The 22,792-nt window shown below is 40.3% G+C and overlaps 1 protein-coding gene across 4 annotated transcripts in view; it reads right to left on the bottom strand.

Annotated features, from left to right (window-relative positions):
• KDM4C (lysine demethylase 4C) overlaps window positions 1-22,792 on the bottom strand; it is a 390,883-nt gene that overhangs the window by 26,000 nt on the left and 342,091 nt on the right. For all 4 annotated transcript variants that reach the window (XM_005605001.4, XM_070248477.1, XM_070248476.1 and 1 more), the window contains one exon: window positions 12,078-12,248. In XM_005605001.4, the coding sequence (XP_005605058.2) occupies window positions 12,078-12,248 (171 nt within the window). The remainder of the gene's footprint in view (window positions 1-12,077; window positions 12,249-22,792) is intronic.

Below are 22,792 nucleotides of genomic sequence, written 5' to 3'. Positions count from 1 at the left end.
CAAGTTTTCACTCACTTCTTACCATTTTCTCATTGTGGGAAAGATTAGAGATTGAAGGAAAAAACACACTCACTCCCATTCTCTCTCTACATTTCCTTATGGCATTTCTCTTCTCCCTTTCCCCACATACTCTGACCTCAAAATATAACTCGTATAGTAAAGCACAAGGCAAGAGTTATTAGTGGTTCTCTCTCACTCATGAAAATGAGCTAACTTCATTCAAATAAGGAAGGAAATAATAGGAAAAAATAAGAAATAGAAAGTGAAAAGGAAATAATAAAATGAAGGAAGTGTTGGTTCATCAGTAAGTAGATAGTATGACTTCTACTGGGTATACTTATCAAACAATAATCTAAGTTCACTCTATTACCAAAATAATTTAAACTCCATGGTCAAACAGGAACATAAACTGTTGATTTATGAGCCCAATATCTTCTGGGATGTGTCACCAATTTATGTGCTATATCCTGGTATGTTTGCACCTGGGGTTGGATAGAGGTGAAAGATAACGTAAAAGGCTTGTAAACAGGCAGCTCCTTGTTGACTATTTGCCTCAGGAAGCTCTCCACATTAGCTATATATTTCAGAAATTGTATTCAGAATATTGTGCTTAAAAATGTGCTACAGGAAGGGTCAGCTCTGGAAATTTAAGGCATTTATGAAACACGCATCATTATATCATATTCAAGGTCACAGTATCTAAGTTTGAGATCAAAATGAAGTTAGAGCAAGGAAAGATTTAAGAGTTTGAAACCTTGCATCATAGACAGGTGGTGTGCCATTTTCATTTAAAAAGGAATGGAAGGGTCAATATGAACGCTGACATTCTGATGCTATGATGACATCCTGATTCTATAATATGTGACATCTGGCCACGCATTTATTGAAAACAATAAGGAATTTTCATTATGTTTATATTTTCTATTAAATGGAAGTTAATTCAGCCCTACTCTAAGATTTAGAAGTGATGTCACTGATAGCCACAGTTCAGAGCTGAACATTCGTGGGAGAGCCTGCTCGGACCACTGGAGACAGTTCCCAATAGTCCTGCTCTCAGGCAGACACAGGAGTCAATAGCTCCATTAACACCATGGGTCCCCTGCCCCCTCTTCATAAAGATTTCTCACTCTCATAGCAGTAGGACAGTATACAACAATTCACGTTATCTAAACCAGTAGTTTCAAATATTTTCAGGGCTAGAGACCTCAAAATAGAGGAATCTTATGTGGAAGCCCAAATACTAAAGGCTCACTGGAACACAGCCCTACTCTAAGGACTAAATATTCTTTACCTGGAAAGGAGATGAAACTTAACATATGGACTTGGATTCAAATTTAAAAATAATTCTTGATATTGACTATGAATTTTAAAATAACGTACTAATTGTCTAAGGTATGACTAGAATAACAAATTTAATACTTGAATATGTAATGGCTATTAATGTTAATTTAGTCTTTAATTCAACATTTATTATCCACTTACTATAAACCTGGCCATGTACTCAGTACTGGGTACATAACAGTAATTCAAACAGACATCATCCTTGCTTTCAAGAAGCTCAGAGGTTAGTGGATGCCACATATCAAACTGAGATAAATGCTATGACTAACAAGTTTGAGTTAAAACGGCAAATCTAGAATTTAATTTCTTCTTTAAGTAAACACTTATTCATTAATTTCGACTACACTGCTAACAAAAAAATTTCTTTCCTTTTTTCCCCTCCTTTCCTTTTTCTTTCTTTGGAAAAACAAAACACATCCTGGTTTGAAAGGCGATCTTGAAAAGACTGATCTCTAGAATATATCAAAGAATTTTTTTAGGTCTGAGCACATTCACCACATTTAAGATTTCATTGCAGAGGGAACCATTCCTTTATCTGGTATTTTCTACTCTTTCTCTAAAGGTACGAAATTATAATCTCGAAATTAAATTTTTGAAGACCTACACTATACACATTTCCAAAATACTCCTGATATTAAGTAGATCTACAAATGAACTGTCCAACGTGGCTTGCTAGAAGTTCAGAATATTAAAAGAAACAACAAATATGGATTTTTCCTTTCTGTAACGAAATTTTGAGAAAGTTAAGTCAAAGAACAGAGAGGAACCACATTCTTTGAGCACCTACTCTGTGTAAGGTGCTACACTGTGATGATTATAGACATTTTCTCATTTAATCTTTAGAACAATTAAGTTAGGTTGTGTCACTTTCATTTTATAGAACTTAGACTCTGACCTGAAACCACACACAAAAATGAACTCAAAATGGATCATAGTTCTAAATGTAAGACCTAAAACTATAAAATTTCTAGAAGAGAACATACGAGAAAATCTTTGTGACTTTGAGTTAGGCAAAGATTTCTTAAGATATAAACCAAAAGCATGATCCATAAAGAACTACTGATAAATTAGACTTCACTAAAATTTACAACTTTGGGGGGCTGGCCACATGGCTGGGTGGTTAAAGTTCCCCGTGCTCCATTTCAGTAGCCCAGGTTTAGGGGTTCAGGTCCTGGGTACAGACCTACATCACTCACCAGCCATGCTGTGGCAGCGTCCCACATACAAAGCAGAGGAAGACTGGCACAGATGTTAGCTCAGGGCTAGTCTTCCTCAAGAAAAAAAAGAGGAAGACTGGCAACAGATGTTAGCGCAAGGAGAATCTTCTTCAGAAAAAAAAATTTAAACCTTTTGCTCTTCAGACACCATTAAGAAAGTGAAGGGGCCAGCCTTGTGTAGCGGTTGAGTTCACGTACTCCACTTCAACAGCCCAGGGCTCATAGGTTCAGATCCTGGATGCAGACCTACACACTGCTCATCAGATCATGCTGTGGTGGTGTCCCACACACAAAAAATAGAGCAAGACTGGCACAGATAGCTCAGTGCCAATGTCCCCCAGCAAAAAAGAAAAAGGAGGAAGACAAGATACAGACCGGGAGAAAATATTTGTAAATCATACATCTGACAAAGGATTCATATAAAAAATATTAAAAAAAGAAAACCACTGCAATTCAATTTTCAAAAGAAGTGAAACATTTGAATAGGCTTTTCAACAAAGATGATATATGAATGGGTAATAAGCACTTGAAAAGATGCTCCAAATCATTAGTCCTCAGGGAAATAAAAATTAAAATCACATTGAGACACTACTGTACACCTACTAGAATGGTTATTATTCAAAAGACTGACAATAGCAGGTGCTGGTGAGGATGTGGAGAAACTAAAACCTCATACATTGCTGGTGGGAATGCAAAATGGTATGGCAACTTTTGAAAACAGTTTGGAAGATTCTTACAAAGCTAAACATACAACTCAGTAATCTCACTTCTAGATATTTATCCCAGAGAAATGAAAACACACATCCACACAAAGGCTTGAAAGGAAATGTTCATAACATCATTACTCACAATAGCTCCAAACTAGAAACAATCTAATGTCCATCAACTGGCAAATGAATAAACAAAATGTTACACCCATCCAATGAAATATTCAAACTGGGAGAAAAAATGCAGAACATCCAACAAAGGACTCCTGTCTAGAACACACAAAGAATTCTTACAAGCCAGTAACCCGGCTCATGTCCCTCCTCACCAGTGAGAGTTCTTCAACACTCTGGTCCGTCACAATTGCTTCCATTTCTGAATTTATTTTTAAGAATCTTCATTGGTTATTTTTCCTGTAAAACCTTTCAGATCAGCTCCTCGTTGGGGATGAGGGGATGTAAGGGGCATCAGTGATAAACAAAACAACACAAATGGGCTGGAATGGAGCCTGAATTCTCAAAGCTGTGGTGGCCTCACTGACAAGAGGTGTCCCTTGGTCAACTTGGTCTCTGCCACTGTAATGTCTACATGACTACCTGACTTGAAAATCCAGGGGCTTCCTAGGATCCCACAGCACAGAATGCTTCTGGGAACAACTTTTTTCTTAGTCTTTCAAACCCACTTAGGCATTTTATTTTGCCTCCAGAACACCCAGGATCACTCCTACACCTATGCTTATACATCTTTGAATAACCCCCAGTGCCCAGCACAGTGCTGAAAACATAGCTCAGGAAGAATGTTATCACTGGATATTCCCAAACACAGGGTAGATTTGGTTGATAGTGTCTGCCACCCTTGGGTTTAAGCTCTGCACTGAGAAATGATGATGAAGTCCTGGAAATTAATAACATTGCCCTCAAGTTCAAGGTAGTTATTTTGATTTTGTTAGGCTGAAGATGAGATGCTATACCTTGGTTCCCCTGGACAGAAAAGGATGGGAAAGAAACACCAGGATCCTGTCTCCTGGGAATAAGTTCCCCAAACCAATCACCTCGAGATAATTACCAACAGAGAAATAAGAGAAATACTGTCAAGTGAGGGAGGTATATACTTGAAGAAAAACATAACTGACAGTGTGTCTTCAGGGCAACTAGTTAATCTCCTGCATGGGACATCAGGGCAATGACATACTTTTCTTCAGAGGATCACCAGTGCTAAATGGAAATTGTCAATATGATGGCTACAGAATCATGGTCAGAGAGATACATACAACTGATAAAAGAGAAAGGGAGTCCAACCCAACATTCCATTAGTATGCTCCAGGCTTTAATGCAAAAAGCCACACAAGAGTTACACAAAAGGGAATAAAGCCCCAGGGCCTGGTAAGCATCAACCCCACCAACTTAAGAGAGAGTCTGTAAAACTTATGAGACTAATAAGGCCTCAGTGAAGGGCACATGGTTTAGAGAGCTGACAAATCAGATGAAAGCTGATGTTAATTAGGAGGCCCTGCCCAGCAACTGTGGGTTTCATCTTCAAAGGTACAACCAAACTCTCTGCTTCTGAAAGGCCTTGAGGACTTTGATTATTTTTTCTTAGTAAACTCCTAGCCAATATAGTAATATTGTTCCTCCTTGGTCGGTAGATTCTATCTACTTATCTATCAATTAAATTGTGTTTAAATACAATCTATCTATTGTAAATTGTGTTTATAAAAGGTGCAGTAATGTGTTTTGTAAATAGTATATTGCTATACGTGTTATTTGTTTTTTGAAGATGTTTGAAATACGAGAATTTGAACTACTAAACTAATGTCTGATTTATTAGATTTATGGGCATTAAGTGCTTAGAAAAATTGTGAGAATTATATACATTAAATCTATAATCATAGTTAAGATGTCCAAGGAAATTTGATTACTTAACGCAAAATGTTTAGGATTTGATCTGTCAAATTTATACATCATATAAACATTAACCAAGGAACAAATGAGTTTGTTCCTATTTTTTATGCAAAAATTATTAGATTTAGAAATAAAATAAAATTTGTCAGCTGAATTTGAAGGCTTAGAAAAGTAAATTTTCCATTGATTCTAGAAGAACCAGGACTGGCAAGGCGGGGGAGGGAAGGGGCATCAGTCTGGAGCACATATACCACAGATGGTTTGGGATGGGGTGCACCTTCCACCTGACTTGAAAATCCAGGGTACCTCAAAATCTAGGAGCCAAGAGGAATCCAAAAATGCTTCCAAGATGCTATAGCATAGAGTGTATCTGGAACAACTTTTTTCTCAGTTTCTCAAACCTCCTCAGATATTTTCTTTTGTCTCCAGGACATCCAGAGTCACCCCTGTACCTACACGTGCCAAGTGGGAGCGTGTGAGGTACTGAACACTGAGCAGCTCCTACACCCTGTCCATCAAAGGAGGCACGAGGTCTTCTCCCACAGCTACACCAAGTCCCAGAGAGTAGATTTCCTGGAAGGTGCCCAAAAGCAATGGAATACAGGGGGCCCACCTAACTCTGTCACCCCTAGTTTGGGGATCCTGGACAAATCAAAGCTTTTGCGACTTGGCAAATATCACACCTGTGAAATGAGCAAGAACTTTGGAGCAGAGTTTGTTATGAAAAGCCAATGAAATAACACTTTAAACACTCAGAAAAATAAAAGCATAAATGTAGAAAATTATACATATATTATATATTTATAATTATAGACATATCTTTATTATAAAATCTAAAGATGCTAGGACTGCTTCACGGCAAGTGGAAACAATATGCTCAGTGAAATCTCACATGTGCAGGGACCTGTTTAACCTAACAAGTAGGAACAAAGTTCTGAGGACACATCTAACCAAATTTCATCAAGAGCAGAAAAGGGCAGCAAAAACTAGATGGGGAGGAAAAAGGAAAAAAAACTCTACAGACTGAAGTTAATATCCTAAAAAATTTGATTTTGTGCCTACAATGTGTCAGGCATTTAGCTTATTTAGTCCTTTCAATAATCCCAGAAGATAGGAACTATTATTCCCATTTTAGTAGGGGAAAAAAACCTGAGGCTTGAAAGTTTAAGTAATTTGCCTATAACTAAGGGAAAAAATGAGCTCTAAGAACTTCAGTTTGCATTGTACAGCCAACAAAAATTAACGGCCATGACACTCCACCCCGAAAATCCTGAAGAGTATAGTTCTCGTGCTTAGTCCCCATTTCAACACAGGCTGAAAAATGTAGCAAGTCCTCACGGAAATTTCAGTGACGGACTCTTGCTGTTGAACTTCTAAAGGGTCCTGTTTCTCTTTTCACGCCCAGTGGTGAATGTTAAGTGCTCGTTCTGGAACTATCCAGATCACACTGCACAATGCTCATCCCTCGAAATCAGCTCTCCGTTCAGACGAAAGGAAGCAGTCATCACTCTAGTGTCAACACGGGCATGCTGGTGGATCCTGGGTCTTAGCATGGGCTAAACGGAGGCCCTGGAATCGCCATTCTCTTTGAGTTCTCTCAGGTGGGCCACTTCCATTCCCATCAAAACAGTGGGAGACAAAAAAATTCATCAGGAAGTGTGTTGCAATTTCATAGACTGACAGATGGAGGCGTGAGGCAATACATCTTTTATTACTTCCCTTGACAGCTACAGATTGCATGCTGAGTTTAACTGGGCTGACACATATTCTGCAGCTGTATTTTTGAGAGAAGTTTTTGGACATTTTTCAGACTATCACAAAAATAAAGCACCTAGGTATGGAAAGAAATTTCCTGGTAGTTCAAAGAAAGCTTCTCCCTACTGCTCTAAATACTCTCTCTAGCCACAAAACCCTAACATAGGCCTTTCAATGCCTGGTAATTTATTTTCTCACATGGATAGGCCAGCCTACATTAAAGGTTTCTCCTCTGTTAGGTTTATAAAATGATTTGTAATTAGTGATTCTATAAATAAGGGAATGTAACTTTCTTTACTCAAGCATCAGGCTTCACAAAGGACTACATTTATGTCATACACAAATAGTTTGAGATGATTACACTTGATTCTAAATTTTATTTTCACAGTTAAAAAACTGAAATTGTGGGGCTGGCCTTGTGGCCTAGTGGTTAAGTTTCTACGCTCTACTTCGGCGGCCCAGGGTTTCACCAGTTCAGATCCTGGGCACGGACATGGTAACACTCCTCAGGCCATGCTGAGGTGGCGTCCCACACAGCACAACCAGAAGGACCTACAACTAGAATACACAACTATGTACTGGGGAGATTCAGGGAGAGAAGAAGAGAAAAAGAAGATTGGCAACAGATGTTAGCTCAGGTGCCAATCTTTAAAAAAAAAAAAAAAAAAACACTGAAATTGTGCTGCACCCTTATGGCAGCTCTAATTATCAAGGACCTGCAGCTTAGAGACGCTGGTTCTTTACTAGCCAGTAACACTGATGTGACATCGCATTTGATGACAGAGCCTGCCCACCACACTCACACCTGATAAGCACACTGTGTGGATTAGAGAGTTTTCAGAGAAACAGAAGAAAAAATCATTTTCTACCCTGTTTTAGATGCCACAGGTATATCAACTAATTAAAATAAGATTTCTCTGAAGAATGTGGGATGTATTTAGTGTTTCCATCAAATAATTATTCTGCCACGATCTGCAAGACAGAAACAGACCTGGTTACATTTTTCTTATCTCCTGATGAAACTCCCCCCAGTAGGGTACCAACAGGGTCCCCATCTCCCAGAAGACAGCTCTGACATAGAATATCAAAGATGGATGTGAGGTGATCATAACAATTAGGCCATATGGCCTAAAAAATGGTCATGTTAACACATTCACATTATATCATATATGGGAATAAATATAATTTATATGTGAATATATTTATAATATACTTAATTGTACACATACATTATATCTTAAAATATAACATCAAATTCCTTTATCTAAAACTGAAGTCTAGCTGACATACTACAATTTAATCCTGTAGCTTTCATTAACATCATGAGAAACAATGTGACCCCAATCAAGCCTTGATAATCCTTTAAGTTTTAAAAGCTTGCTTTATAAAATATATGACTTCGTCTTTTGGGAACCTAGATGATGACCAGGACAAAGTACATGGCTAATGGAGTAGATCTACAGAATGCTACAAACCGACCAAAACAACGTGGCTGCTTTACAGAAAGGAATGACACTCTGCCACAGAGTTAGAGCTGTGGCACCAGAGCTTGGCATCACAAGGAAAACAATCTTCTAAAATGCCCCAGGACAATATATTTGTGATGGTTAATCTTATCTGTCAACTTGACTGGGCCTCTGATGCCCAGATATTTGCTTTTGGTCAAACATTGTTCGGGGTGAGTCTGTGATGATGTTCTTGGATGACTTTGATATTTGAATTGATAGACTGAGTAAAACAGATTACCCTCCTAATGTGGGCGGATCCCATCCAATCAACTGAAGGGCTGAATAGAACAAAAAGGCTGACTTTCATGAGCAAGGAAGAATTCTTCCCACCTGACTAGCTTTGAGCCAGAACTTAGCTTTTTCCTGCCTTTGGACTTGAAATGAAACATCGGCTCTTCCTCAGTCTTGAGCCTGCAGGTCTTTGGACTGGAACTACACCATCTGCTCTCCTGGGTCTCCAGCTTGCTGACTACAGATCTTGGGACTTCTCAGCCTCCACAATCACATGAACCAATTCCTTATAATAAATCATACACATGCACACACATACAGTTACGTGTTGCTTAACAATGGGGACACATTCTGAGAAATGCATCCCTAGGTGATTTTGTCATCATGCAAACACCATAGAGTGTACTTACACAAACCTAAATGGTATAGCCTACTACACACCAACACACCTAGGCTATATGGTACTAATCTTATGGGACTACCATTGTATACACAGCCCATTGTCGACTGAAACGTTGTTATGCAGTGCATGACTGTATATTTACATATCATATATTTAATATATTAAATACACACGCACACATCTTATTGGTTCTTTTTCTCTACAGGACTCTAATAAAACATTATAAGAAAAAATAAAACCTTAGGTACATAGACACCAGTGAAGTAAAGCTGGGGACACCTCATTCAGCACCAAGACAACAAAGGGGAAGAGGCCACAGCAGCTGACAAATGGTGACACTACTAGAAAGTATGTGAAATTTGAAAATACAACATGCTTCAAATATACCTACTTGGTCAAAGAGGCCTCGAACAAGTCACCAAAAATGTAGATGAGATAGGATGGCAGGGAGTATTGACAGCGGGAAAGACTGAATAAGAGAAGCCCTACTCACAGACAATCATAACTTCTTTTTCCCTGAAAAAATTATCATTCACACAAATTTAAACAGATGTCCCCTTTCCAGTCTATGTCAACTCACGCCATTGCCCCCTCCCTCCAAGGCTAGAGCTTGACCACACCCACACCCCACTGCTGAACCTCAAATCCTTATCAAATATGCTAAGTAATAGCTAATCAAGCTGTAAAGAATTTTGCCTTTTCATTCTTTTTGATTTAAATGCCTTGGCATTCCCGAACAATCTTAGAAACTTTAGAGCCTGTGTTCGCACAATACTGATGCATACTTAAAACCAAACTTGTGATAAAGACCTGACTATCTGCTCAGGTTTTGGGATTAGTGCTCAGAAGTCTTTTATCCCATCCCCACCAAGCTCCCCACCAAAGTTTTCCATTTTTTTGTTTGTTTGTTTGTTTGTTTGTTTTTTTGGAGGAAGATTAGCCCTCAGCTAACTACTGCCAGTCCTCCTCTTTTTGCTGAGGAAGCCTGGCTCTGAGCTAACATCCGTGCCCATCTTCCTCTAGTTTATACGTGGGACGCCTACCACAGCATGGCTGCCAAGCAGTGCCATGTCCGCACCCGGGATCCAAACCAGTGAACCCCGGGCCGCCGAGAAGGGGAACGTGCGAACTTAACCGCTGCGCAACCGGGCCGGCCCCCTAAAGTTTTCCATTTTTTGCTGGCTCAGTACTTATAGTTTGCAGGAAAGAAGGCTAATTCTAAAATAGGTATGTAGCCTGGGCGGGGCTGGCCTCAGTCTTCTGTATATTTTTGTGCTTTTCCTGTCCTTGCACATCTCTTCTTCTCCTACTTTAAACGTCTTTTCTTCCCAGGGGTTAGGAACAAAGGTTCTAGAGTCAGACTGTGGGACTGAATACTCCTCCCAACACTTATTAGCTGTGTGTGGCCCTGGGAAAGTTATTTACCTCCTTGTGCCTTAGTTTCCTCAGCAGCAAAATGTAAAACATCATAGTGTCTGGCATGTAGGATTGTAAGGATGAAATAAATTCAAGTACATCAAGTTCTTGAAGCTGTGCCTGGCACGTGGTCCACGTTAGAAAGTCAGCCCTTACTAACCCTGTGGATGCTCTTAGCTATTCTTCTGGACCCAACAGGTGCTAAGTTGCTTCTGGTTCTTTCATAGCACTTACTGTGCTGTAGAGAAAGCACCCATTTACCAGCCTGCGTCCCCTCAGACTGGGCAGGAATCATACTTGTCTTTTTCATTATCTTTGCCAGCACCCAGTGTGCTGTTTGGCACACAGCAGGTACTCAATGACTGTGGAGTGAGTGTTCGAAGGGATGATCTATTCTAACAAGGAGAATGTGGTACCTAAGGGTTGCTGTTTATGAACGGCCATGGCAAAGCAGTAAAGTGAAGTTCCAGTTAGAATTCTGCGAAGAAACATCATTCGTCCTTTTGGTATATGACCAGGTCTGGGGATTTTTAATTTGTCTAAATTCATTTGCTTTAAAATCTTTCAAATAAAGTCACTTTGTTTACAAACTTGTCCCTCTTAATGGCACAGAGAAGTAAGCATAACAAAGCTGACTGAATCAATGTTTCTTTGGTCCCAGGGGACCAAAATTCTGGAAATATTTATGAGCAAGCTCATAAGGTTGCATTTAATTATCAACTGCACATAACGCATAACTGCTACTATCCCAGAGTCATTAAGAAAGGTCTTTCCAAGTACAAACAAGGGCAAAGCATCAACAGATCCAGGACAAGGCAGAAGTTACAACTGCAGTATTGAGGCCTGGCTCCCCAAAATGGAACTCCCCTTAAATATGGAAGGGAAAACAAGATGACCAGAAGACTAACCTGCTCCCAGTTATGTGATCTGACCTCAGTTTCAAAAGACCTTCTGTGGAAAGTACTCTTCTCGTGAAACATTCTGTTAAAAAGCAAGCCCCTGAGACACAGTCCTAGTTCCTCTGAATAAGCCCCAAGGTGTTCACTGAGGCGAGACAGGAAGGAGAAGACAGACAGACAGACAGGTGTGCACGCACGCATGTCCCGTTCCAGACACAGTTAAGAAACTCTGAGCCTGAGCAAAAGCCTGAGCCCTTTTCCTGTGTGATTTCTGTGACTCCCATATGAAATATGCACAGATGTTTCTGTCAGATCACAGATGTCACCATCAGGTCAGTTAATAAAAGCCATATTCTCCAGTTACGCATAAAGAAAAACATGTAAGAAAGGAACTCAAACATGCTAATACTCTGTAACAGAAAAGAATAGCTGAATTCACATTTTGTTTCCTGGCCACATACACTTCTTACTTAGTAAAAGGAATTTGGGAAGATGAGTCTAAGTTCACCTGGCTACTATTTAGAATGAGGAAGGCTGAGGAGCCTCCTGGATAACAGTACTTCTTTGTGGTGGGAAAACAGCGCACCTGAATCGGATATTAAGTGAAATGAGTTACTCCAAAAGAAAGATTCCTGAAAGGTTCAGCTGGTTTAGTGATACAAAAAGTGCACCGGGGAGCAGGCACCCCACAACCTACTCACCACAATATCCTCAGGGAACGTGTCTCTGCTGAAGGAGCCATCATCAAACACGACCTCGTAGAAGGTCTGCGAGGTCACGGCCATCACTCGGCAGCTGTAGTACCGGGTGTTCCGATGCTTCGTGATGACCGTCTGGCCCACGGAGATGCCCTTCTCACCAGCCTTGGACTTCTAAAGAAGAGGCAAGAAAAAGGAGAGAAAATAAAAGAAACATTTATTTGGAAAACAGTCATTGACTTGGTCATATTTTTTTAAATTTTTTAACTTTTTATGGGGAATAATTTCAAACTTAAAAGTTGTAAGAACATGAACGGTACAAAAACACCTATATACTCTTTGACCCTTTACCTGCACTCATCTATTTTTATCGATTGCTATTAACATTTTACTATTTCCTTCTTTTGGCATATTCTTTCTATGTTTTATATATGTATATATGTAAATATATATGTGTGTGCATATATGAATATTAATAACCCCCTGAACCATTTGCAAATAAGCTACATACGTCATGGGCTTTTACTCCTAAATATGTCAGTGTGTATTTCCTAAGAATAGGGATTTTCCTTTACATAACCACAGTACAGTTACTAACTTCAGTAAATTTAACATTGATAAGATATTTTAATATACAATGCATATTCCAATTTTGTCAACTAAGCCAATAATGACCTGTATGGCACCAGCCTCCTCCCCTGCTCTCAAGTACAGGGTCCAGCCTAGAGTCGGGTATGGCATTTAGTTGCCACGTGTCTTTAGTCTCCTTTAATCCGGAACATTTCCACAGCTTTTCTTTGTCTCTTATGACTGTGATAGTTCTGAAAGATACAATTCTACCTCCCCATGCTTTTTCAGTGGAACATTTGTCTGATGTTTCCTTATGATTACATGCTGTTACAGATTCCTAGCCAGAATACCACAAAGATGATGTATTCTTCTCAGGACATCACACCTGGAGGCACATGATGTTTGTCTGTCTCTCAGTGGTGATGTTGACTTTGATCCTGGTCAACTGTGTGGTCCAGTTTCTCCACTTTATAATTACTATTTTTGCTTACAACTAATAAGTAATCTGTGGGAGAACCGTTAACACTATGCAAATATTCTGTCCCTATACACTTCTATAGAGTTAGCGTCCATTGATGAGTCTTGCCTGACCCAATCTTCTATGATGGTGGTGATATGCTGATTTTTCTCGCTCCAGCACTCCCCCCACACTTACTAGTTGACACTTAGCATTTGTTAAGTAAGAGTCTCCTTCTCTCTCCACATTCATCCATTCATCCGTCTGTGCATCCATCCATCCATTATCAGTTATGGACTTAATTCCTCTTCCCCCATTGTTTTAACTCATCTTTAATTATTTTCGTGCTCAGAGTATCCCAGATTTGGCCAACAGAAGCCTCTTCAAGCTTTTTCCTGTGTCTTTTAAACATCTTTTTTTTTTTTTTACCAGTTCCCTACTTTCTGACCAACAAGATGTCCCAGGATCATCTTGCCCCAGCCCTGGATTTAGCATTTCCTCAAGGAAAGTGGGTTGTTTTAGAAGGCAGTGATATTAAAGACCTAGATCCAGGTGCTCAGGTGTACTTATTACTACAAGGGTATCTTTGCTTCTTGACTCTCTCAATAGACAGAGTAAGGAAATATATGCATGTATACACACGTATGCATACATATACACATGTACGTATATGTGTATAAATACGTACGTAGCTATGTTAGAAATTCTGCATCATGGTGATATCCCCACAGGGTTCTTTCTTGCCTTCCCCCATTCCATCTTTGCATGTCCTTACTTTCTCAGTGAGAACCTTGGTAAAACAACATGAACCCATTTACACATTTGCTCAATCCTAAAATACACCCAGCTACTTTTTGAAAACCTGTAGCAGAGCTGATAATTTTAGACAAGAAAAACGAGCCTGCAAGACAAACTACTTCATTTCTAAATTAAACACTAGGGTAAAGTTCAATTATCAATTCGATAACAGCTGGATAGTCAGGATGGGCTGCACGCTTCCCTAAGAACACGGGCATGAGTTGTAGACTCCACCTTTACTTCCTTTTTTTCTTTCCATTCCTCTCTTTCCACACATGTTCACGGCCTCCTGGAACACCACGACTAGGTCTCAGGGTGTACACATCATCTGGTGGCAGCATAAGACTTTGGGATAAAAGCCTTCTCTTGAAAATGCTTGGCAGAGTGCCTGGCTCACAGTAAGTCCTCCAGAAATGATTGTTATATTATGGGTGTTCTGTTTTTCAGGATAAGACTTTTGCTCCCCTTTCAGGAACTCCTACAAATCCATTCCTGCCAGGCAAAGATGGTAGTCAACATCTTATGCAGAAATCTGCTCTCCAGCTCTGGGACCCCTTTCCTCCCCAACTCCAAGTCTCATTCATTGATCTGATTCATTTGATGCCACAAGCTCTGACCCACTAGAAGAGACCCTGAATCAAGCACTTGGGAAGGTCCAGGCCCTTAGCTAAATGGGTCCTGGAAGACATGGTCTCATAATCACTAAGATACTAACATTAGTCTAACACATTGTCTACACCTCCAGAAAGCCAGGACTCATTAAATCCCAGTATTTCCCAGCAGGGGTATTTAGAACATCACCAGAAAATAAAGTGTCATCATTCAGCATATCAGTTCTATTAAAGGCTTTACCTTTTTGCCCTGAATTTCAAGAAAGGCTAAAACATCCTGTAGGGGACAAAGTGTTATATTTGATCTTTACCTTCCAGAAACCAAAGAAGACATGTCCACAGAGTCTTTAATTCACTAATTCCTTCAACAGTTATTCCTTCAACTTGTTATACTAGCCAGCGGGCACCAAGCACCTCTTCTGGTGCTGGGGACTCAAATATACAAAAACCACTAAAATTCTTGATCCCTGTTCCCTGAAAACAGGCCCACACAGGTATGTGCCATGAAGCCATCATAGAGATGCACGATGGAAGACTGATGGGATGTATTCTAGCACGCCATCTTGAACATGACTTTGTATTCATGGGCAGAATTAGGGCAGGAGGGCAATGAAGCACAGAGTGATGGGCATGAGCAAAGACCTAAAAGCAGGAAACAGCCTGTTCTGTTCTGAGAACTGTGAGAGGTCCTGCTGTTGTGTGGGAGGGGAAGAAGAGGTAGGAGGAGAGTGTAGAAATGGCCTAGGGCCCAGAGGTCAGGCTATGGGGGGAAGATGAGGGGAGGGCAGTTCTTAGGCCATCCTAAGGAATCTAGACATCATCCTGTGAGCCTATGAAGCCACTGAGAGGTTTAGGTACAGAAGGAAAATGATGCAGTTCTATGTGGCTACAGGTGCAGAAGGGGCTGGTGGAGCTTATTGCAACAGTCCAGGTGGGAGACGAGGGCCTGGAGTAAAGAACTGAGGACAAAGATGCTCATGATTTGGATAAGAGGCAACTCTCCCAAAAATGTGTTGCTAAGGGTCTGCTACTTGTAGAGTGGGCCCTGCCATCTAGTTTCTCAAATGCCTAACAAAACAAAAGGATATTTTCCTCCTTGAAATCATTCCCTAGTGAATGCTGGGTTATTTGGGAAAATTTTTTATACCTTTAGGTATAGTTAGGTGTGTAAACATCTTGACAAAAAACAACAGTAAGAAGCCTGTAGTGGTTTGAATGTGCTATGCTTGAAGTAGAAGTCTTTACTTTAACATCAAGGCCATAGTATGTGACATATGCTGAAATAATTACCTCGTTTCCTACCTCATTTCTCTGTCCAACCCATTTAAATATATCTAACCTGTCAAAGTAAGAGAAGGATTTAGAGGTAATAATAAATACAAACAAAGGGACAGTCTGCAGAGTTATCTAACTCCAAAATTAGGCCTATGACTGCTATGTAAGATTATAGGTTACCAGTAACTCTAGGAGGTGAAATCCACAACCTGTGTGGCCACACACAGTGGCTCTGAGCGACCTGAATTAGAGCCAAACAGAGCTTCATCTCAGCAACTCTCTTTGGTAGATGTACCTCTGTCAAACTGGTGCAAAAATACTCATGGTCAGAATGCAAGTACTGTATTTTACTATATATTAGTTCCTTTTGCATATGTTATTACAACTGAAATTCATCCTCCAAGGAGACAATGGTTTGGATTTGAATTCTAAGCTGTTTCTTACTAGCTGTGTGATCTTGGGGATGTTTACTTAACTTCTACCAGCCTCTGTTTGCTCATCTGTAGAAGGGAAACAACTTACAATGACGGTTTGCTGTAAAACAGGATGAAGTCCACAAAATACCTAGCCTCACAGGCAGCTTGTTCTCAGCAAATGTTAACTGGCTTCATTTTAGGAAATGGAGAACATACCTAAGACCCTAGCCCCAGGTTAATAAACCACTCTTCCCTATTGTACTCAGCAATTGGCATGTATGACTGCTCAGCACCCTGATTTCATATGACAAGACTCAATCCAGCATCACCGTCATGCTCTCTGCCTCATCCACTCCTGACTCTAACTCTTGTCAAATGTGGGCACAAAGTGATGGTCCTTAGGAAAGAGGGCATAATGAGGTCTCCTCCCCGTCACCCCTAAAGCTCCCAAAGCCTTTGTTTACAAGTCTCTTAAAGCCCCGGCCAAATGTCACTTTCATTTACTGTCCCTCCTACGACAGGAAAATCCATGGGTCAGTGTCTTTTTATCCACGGCACCCAGCACAGCATGTACAACATTGTTGCTGCCAGACAAACAATGAATGAATAAAGGAATGAATGAACTAATCAATGAAAAGCTGAATGAAGGAAGTGTGAGGACAGGTACGGACACATTTTCAAAATGGGAGAGGACTGATTCTAAGCATTCACTGTTCAGAAAAGGGCAAAGAGACATAAAGGGGAGTTTTAGGAAGACGTTCCTCTCTTTAGGGGTGAGTAGGCATGTATGCAGGTTAGAGGGAGGGAATAAAGAAGGCTTATGGTGAAATTCACAGGGTGTGGAAAACGGAAGCAGCCAGTAAAGGGAGAAGAAAGGTGATACAGGCTTGATAGAGAAAAGGTTGACTCTAGACCACAACCATCTTTTTTCCTGCTTAGGACCTGAAATTTATGCAAATTGACCGGTTGGAAAGATGGCCAGCACACAAATTAAATTCACAGCCTTCATCTAAATAAAAATTTTCATAAGCTTCAAGCATGACCATTTCGTGGGGAGTACTAAGGAAAACAAATTTTTTTCATAATGCTATTTTGATAGGATTTCTGATTTATTTTTGCAGGAAAAATTTATTGACAAGCATACCCCATAACCGATTATACATCCTTAAAAATAATTCCTGTCAGAAAAGCCTAAGAATCTATTGATGTTAAGAATGTCACTTCTGATCAGAGAAGACAGACGTTATGTAAGGGGCTCCATCAGATTAAAGAAACAGCTATGGTATTTTGAAGATTAGTGTGCAGTCTAAGGTTGTGAAAGTCAAATTTTCTTTAACATGCACTAGGCAGAAATGAACAAACTGGTTTTTTTAAAAAAAATGCACAAATTCTTTTAAAGAAAAGCTAGAGTCAGTTTGAGATGCTGGGGATGTGAAAAAATGTTAAGTAAGAACATCTTCTAGAAATCCCACAAAAGCATCAAAGAGTTCCTGGGAAACAATAACACATCTAGAGTTTCCAACACACATCCATATACATGAGTTAATTAAATTCTCCCAATAACCTTGTTAGGTAGTTTTTATTTTCATTAAACAGTTGAAGTTCTTCCAACATGAGTACCCCGGCACCATCAACTAGGTGAATAAATGTGGAAAGAAGTCAGAAGAGAAATAAAACCAACCAGGAAGTGGGACTGATGGAATTCGAGCAGTTTCCTAAGGAAGTCACATTTTCTTTTTCTTTCTTTTAATTACGATTTATTGAGTACCACCTTTGTTCTACATACATTTTGAGGCACTTCTCAGATAAGAATTCATTTACTCTCCCCAGTATACTCACAGAATTGAACTAGCAACTTGGATTTGGAGCCTATCTGGTGATGAAAAATGCAGAATGTATAACTGCATATGCTCTCAGTTTTCATAATATTATATACACATGACACGCGCACACACTGCGGTAAGTTGCAAAAATGCCAAGAGTCTTCTCTTCTCCTTTTTCCCACATCCCTTACAATTTGACTTTACACCTCCTCCCATCAAGAGCTGGAGTCTATTTCCGCCCCCTAGAATCTGGGCTGGCCTTGTGGCTTAGCCTGCTTCGGCCAAAAGAACACAGCAGAAGTAATGATACACCAATTCAAAGCCTTTTGCTCAAGAGGCCTTGCACACTTCTGCTGTCTCTCTAGGGACCCTAGACTGTTGTGTGAACAAACTCAAGTTATCCTGCTGGCAGATGAGATATCACATTGACCAGAGCTGAGGCCCTAGACATGTGAGAAAACTCACACCAGAGAAGGCAGGATGTTCTGTAGCTGACCACAGATGACTGGGGCAACTAGTCTGCAGCAGAAGAACCACCCAGCTGAGCCCAGCCTAAACTGATGACCCACAGAATCACCAGCAAAAGAACTGTCATTGTTTTAAGCCATTAAATTTTGCAATGGTTTGTCACACATAAGATAATAGATATAAAAGGAATACAAAAAATATATATACTAAGCTGTTAGCAATGCATAGCTCTAGGTAACAGGATTTTATTTATTTGCTTCTTTGTCTATTTCTCTGTACTTTCCATTATGTATTTCTTTAATAATTCTTGAAAATACTAAATGTAATAAAATACAAGAGTCCGTGCAAGTTTCTAAATTCTTTTTTTTTTTATTTTGAGGAAGATTAGCCCTGAGCTAACTGCTGCCAATCCTCCTCTTTTTGTGGAGGAAGATTGGCCCTGAGCTAACATCCGTGCCCATCTTCCTTCGCTTTATATGTGGGACACCTGCCACAGCATGGCATGCCAAGTGGTGCCATGTCCGCACCCAGGATCCGAACCGGTGAACCCCAGGCCGCCAAAGCAGAATATGTGCACTTAACCACTGCACCACCCGGCCGGCCCTCTAAATTCTTTAAATAACCAATCCACAATCAGATATACTCAATTGAGATGCTCAAAAAAAGCTGACGCCAAATTACTTAGTAAGAAAAGACCATCTTCAACATTTATCTTTCAGTTAATATGATATAAGAATGACTTGAGGAAATGAACACTTTGTAAAGTGGAATGATCCCAAATTTATGATAGAATTTCATCTGACTTACTTATATCTCCTATATTTGGGCCAAATGTGATATAACAAAACAGGCACCTTTATTCTGTTCTTATTAGTCAATACTAATTCCTAAGATATGTTGTTTCAATCAAATGAACAGATTTTATTCTCAGGTTTGAAGCCATATTAATTAAAAAAAAAAAACTCATCAAGTCTTTTTGGGACTCATTACTATACCTGTCCTTCCCATCACACCTAGCCACATCCAAAGGGCAGCACCAATAGTAGGATCCAATTGTTTAAATATAGAAGAGTTTTCTCTCCACTGGTACCATGTTGCCCTCAATCAGGTGTGGGCTTAGAAATTCAACAGGTCCTTATTACAAAGCTCTCCAACTTTCCTAAGACTCGACCAATGTTGAAATAAATGACCACACTTCAGAGAGAAGATGGCTAACCATCAATGATTACAACCTGAACAGGGAGAAGAAGATGTGCCTAAAACCTGGACTGGCTCATCAAAGATGAACCAACATCCAACAGGCTGACCCCAAAATGTTTAAAGCCACTGTTGACAGAACAGGATGAAAAAAATCATCATTCCTTACCTGATGTGTACTCTGCAGCATAAACTCTGAGCCAAAGAGCCAAGAACCAGCTGGCAAACAATGCAAAGAGGAAGAGTAATGCAAGGATGGACGTGCAGCGAAAAAGCAATGAAATACTTATGACAAGTAAGGCACACTGCTAGGTGCTGAGGATTAAAATCAAAGAATGAGAGAGTCCCTTCTCTCCAATAGCTCACTGGCTAGTGGGGAAGACAGACATGGCTGATCATAGTGCAAGGTAGTAAGAGAACCCAGAAGAGTGAAAGCAGGGGCCCTGTATAGAAAGCTTCACCCCAAGGAACATCGAACCAGGCCCGAGGGAGCCAGGACGCCCACATGTACACATGGCAGGAAGGCCACTTGACCCCTCTGGGTACCTTGTGAGCCTGTGGACCCCTACTCAGAATGATGTTTTTATTTTTTATTTTTTATTTATTTTTTTTTTTTTAAGATTTTATTTTTTCCTTTTTCTCCCTAAAGTCCCCTGGTACATAGTTGTATATTCTTCGTTGTGGGTCCTTCTAGTTGTGGCATGTGGGACGCTGCCTCAGCGTGGCTTGATGAGCAGTGCCATGTCTGCGCCCAGGATTCGAACCAACGAAACACTGGGCCGCCTGCAGCGGAGCGCGTGAACTTAACCACTCGGCCACGGGGCCAGCCCCAGAATGATGTTTTTAAATGCATAAAATAAAACACACAAGATTACAAATGAAACTAATTATACTGATAAAACAAATTTGTGGTATATTATCTATGATTCTGTAATAATGTATTAAATACTAATATCTAGTGTCAGGTTTAATAACTATTCATATCCTAATTTCAAGTTTGTGGCGAGTGTGAGTAATATTTTGAGATCTCTGTTACAATGGTAAAGTCACTTTCTATTGTGGACAAAGTCACAAAACTGCTAGTGCCATCGTTGTCTATGCTTAAAACTGACAGAATTGTTAAATTCTAGCTAGGGTTTAGTGAAAGAAAATTGTAATTTTTTTCTCATCTTCTAACAGACAAACTTTTAAATGATAAAAGATTTTGTCACCTGGAATATTTAAAGGCACAGCAGTCAACCTTTTAATAACAGCCTTACAAAAATCACAACAATGTCGGGGCTGGCCCCGTGGCCGAGTGGTTACGTTCGCGCGCTCCGCTGCAGGCGGCCCAGTGTTTCGTTGGTTCGAATCCTGGGCGCAGACATGGCACTGCTCGTCAGACCACGCTGAGGCAGCGTCCCACATGCCACAACTAGAGGAACCCACAACGAAGAATACACAACTATGTACCGGGGGGCTTTGGGGAGAAAAAGGAAAAAATACAATCTTTAAAAAAAAAAAAAATCACAACAATGTCATTTATACAATGGTGCTTGTATCTACTGTCAATAAAAGGACACAGTAATGAAATGAAACTCAATGAAGGCACCTTTGTGAAGGGTAAAGTTATGGAGGCTAAGTGGGTAATTTGGGGTGACCTAAACTGACACAGGAATCTAACTTAAATACTGAGATTGGAATACGCACTGCATTCTCAAAGATCATTTCTCCCTGAGTTTTAGACACAGAGCAGAGAGCAGTTACTTCAAGTTGACCTCTACAGGGAGGTCAAAGAGGGACAGAGTCCTGCATGGTAAACAGAAGGAAGATTCCTATGCTTGGGCAAGATGGATTTTCTCTCATCAGACCTGGCAAGGCTGATCTGTGTTCACACCTTGAAGGAGGGTCACCCACCATCACACAGGGATGTGTCACGGCAGAGAGATCACCTTGGGAAAATCTGACTAGGCTCTCCATCTATGTAATGATGTTAACAAAGCGTGTAAATCTAAACACAATCATGTACGCAGAAGCTCCTAGAGCCAGCAAGGCGGGAATGCTGAGGAAGAGAAGCTCAGTAACTTATCCAACGAACATGCCAAAAGCACACTTCCATTTGTATCCCATTGACCCTTCCACCTTCTCAACTGTATTATTTCTCCCTAATTTCTATGAATTCGTAACCTGTGAGATATTATTATTCTATTTTTACAAGTATCCATCTTATAAAAATTCCCAGAGGGAGTTGAGTAAATAAATTTATACAAACTATTCTTCTTTTATGAAACTTATGCAGCAGAAGTCACTCATCTCGATTTGCCTTGTAATAACGAAAGCTTTCTTTGTAAAATTACAAGAGCTAGGTAAAAATCTTCTACCCAGGAAAACCTAAATCCCTGGGGCTTCATGAAGAAATAATTGCTCTTACAGCACAAATGCCCATGCAGACTCATAAAAATGTCACAAGCATTTAATTTTCTACATGTCTGTTTGTTCACGTGTACTTTTATTTCTCATGGGTTTTCAAGTACAAACATATAATACAGTGGGAAATGGTGGTAAGCAGTTTCCCAGCTGATTTAAGGTCTTATTCACTTTAATGTCTGCAGAAGTATAACTAATAGGCTGCAGAAGATACTGAGAAAAAACTAATTCTTTTCCATCTGAGCCAAGAGCTCGCCTCAGAGGTAGCAGTCTTGTTCGAGAGGTAAGTGAAGAGGGCTGGGATGGGAGAAGCATCTTCCGACGCCTCACAGGGTTAACACAGGAAACTGCCAACAGGGAGGCACCACCTGCTTTCTATTCTGAAGAGAAGCAACTTCCTTCATAAAGAGCTGAGAGGAAAGCTCACCTCAGTTAGACTGGTGGAGCTGGAGGGCAGTGGCAGCGCCCCACCACTAAGATGGAGCCTGATGTGAGCTCCTCCTCAGTCAGGTCCAACCTCGGTAGTTGCTGGGGAACATCTGAGTCCCCGGATGCGGGCCCCCAGAAGCTCTGCCCTGGGCCTTTATATTTCACGAGCTCTTCAGGCTTCTTGCGGAGCAACAGCAAAATTTGGGGAGAGCAACAGATTCAACAAAATTTCAATCATTCACAGCTGGCTGTGTGTGTGTAGAAATCA

The sequence above is a fragment of the Equus caballus genome, chromosome 23 (assembly GCF_041296265.1).
Source record: "Equus caballus isolate H_3958 breed thoroughbred chromosome 23, TB-T2T, whole genome shotgun sequence".
Classification (NCBI taxonomy): domain Eukaryota; kingdom Metazoa; phylum Chordata; class Mammalia; order Perissodactyla; family Equidae; genus Equus; species Equus caballus.
Note: the sequence above shows the minus strand (reverse complement) of the source record. Positions and strands in the feature narration are given on the sequence as shown.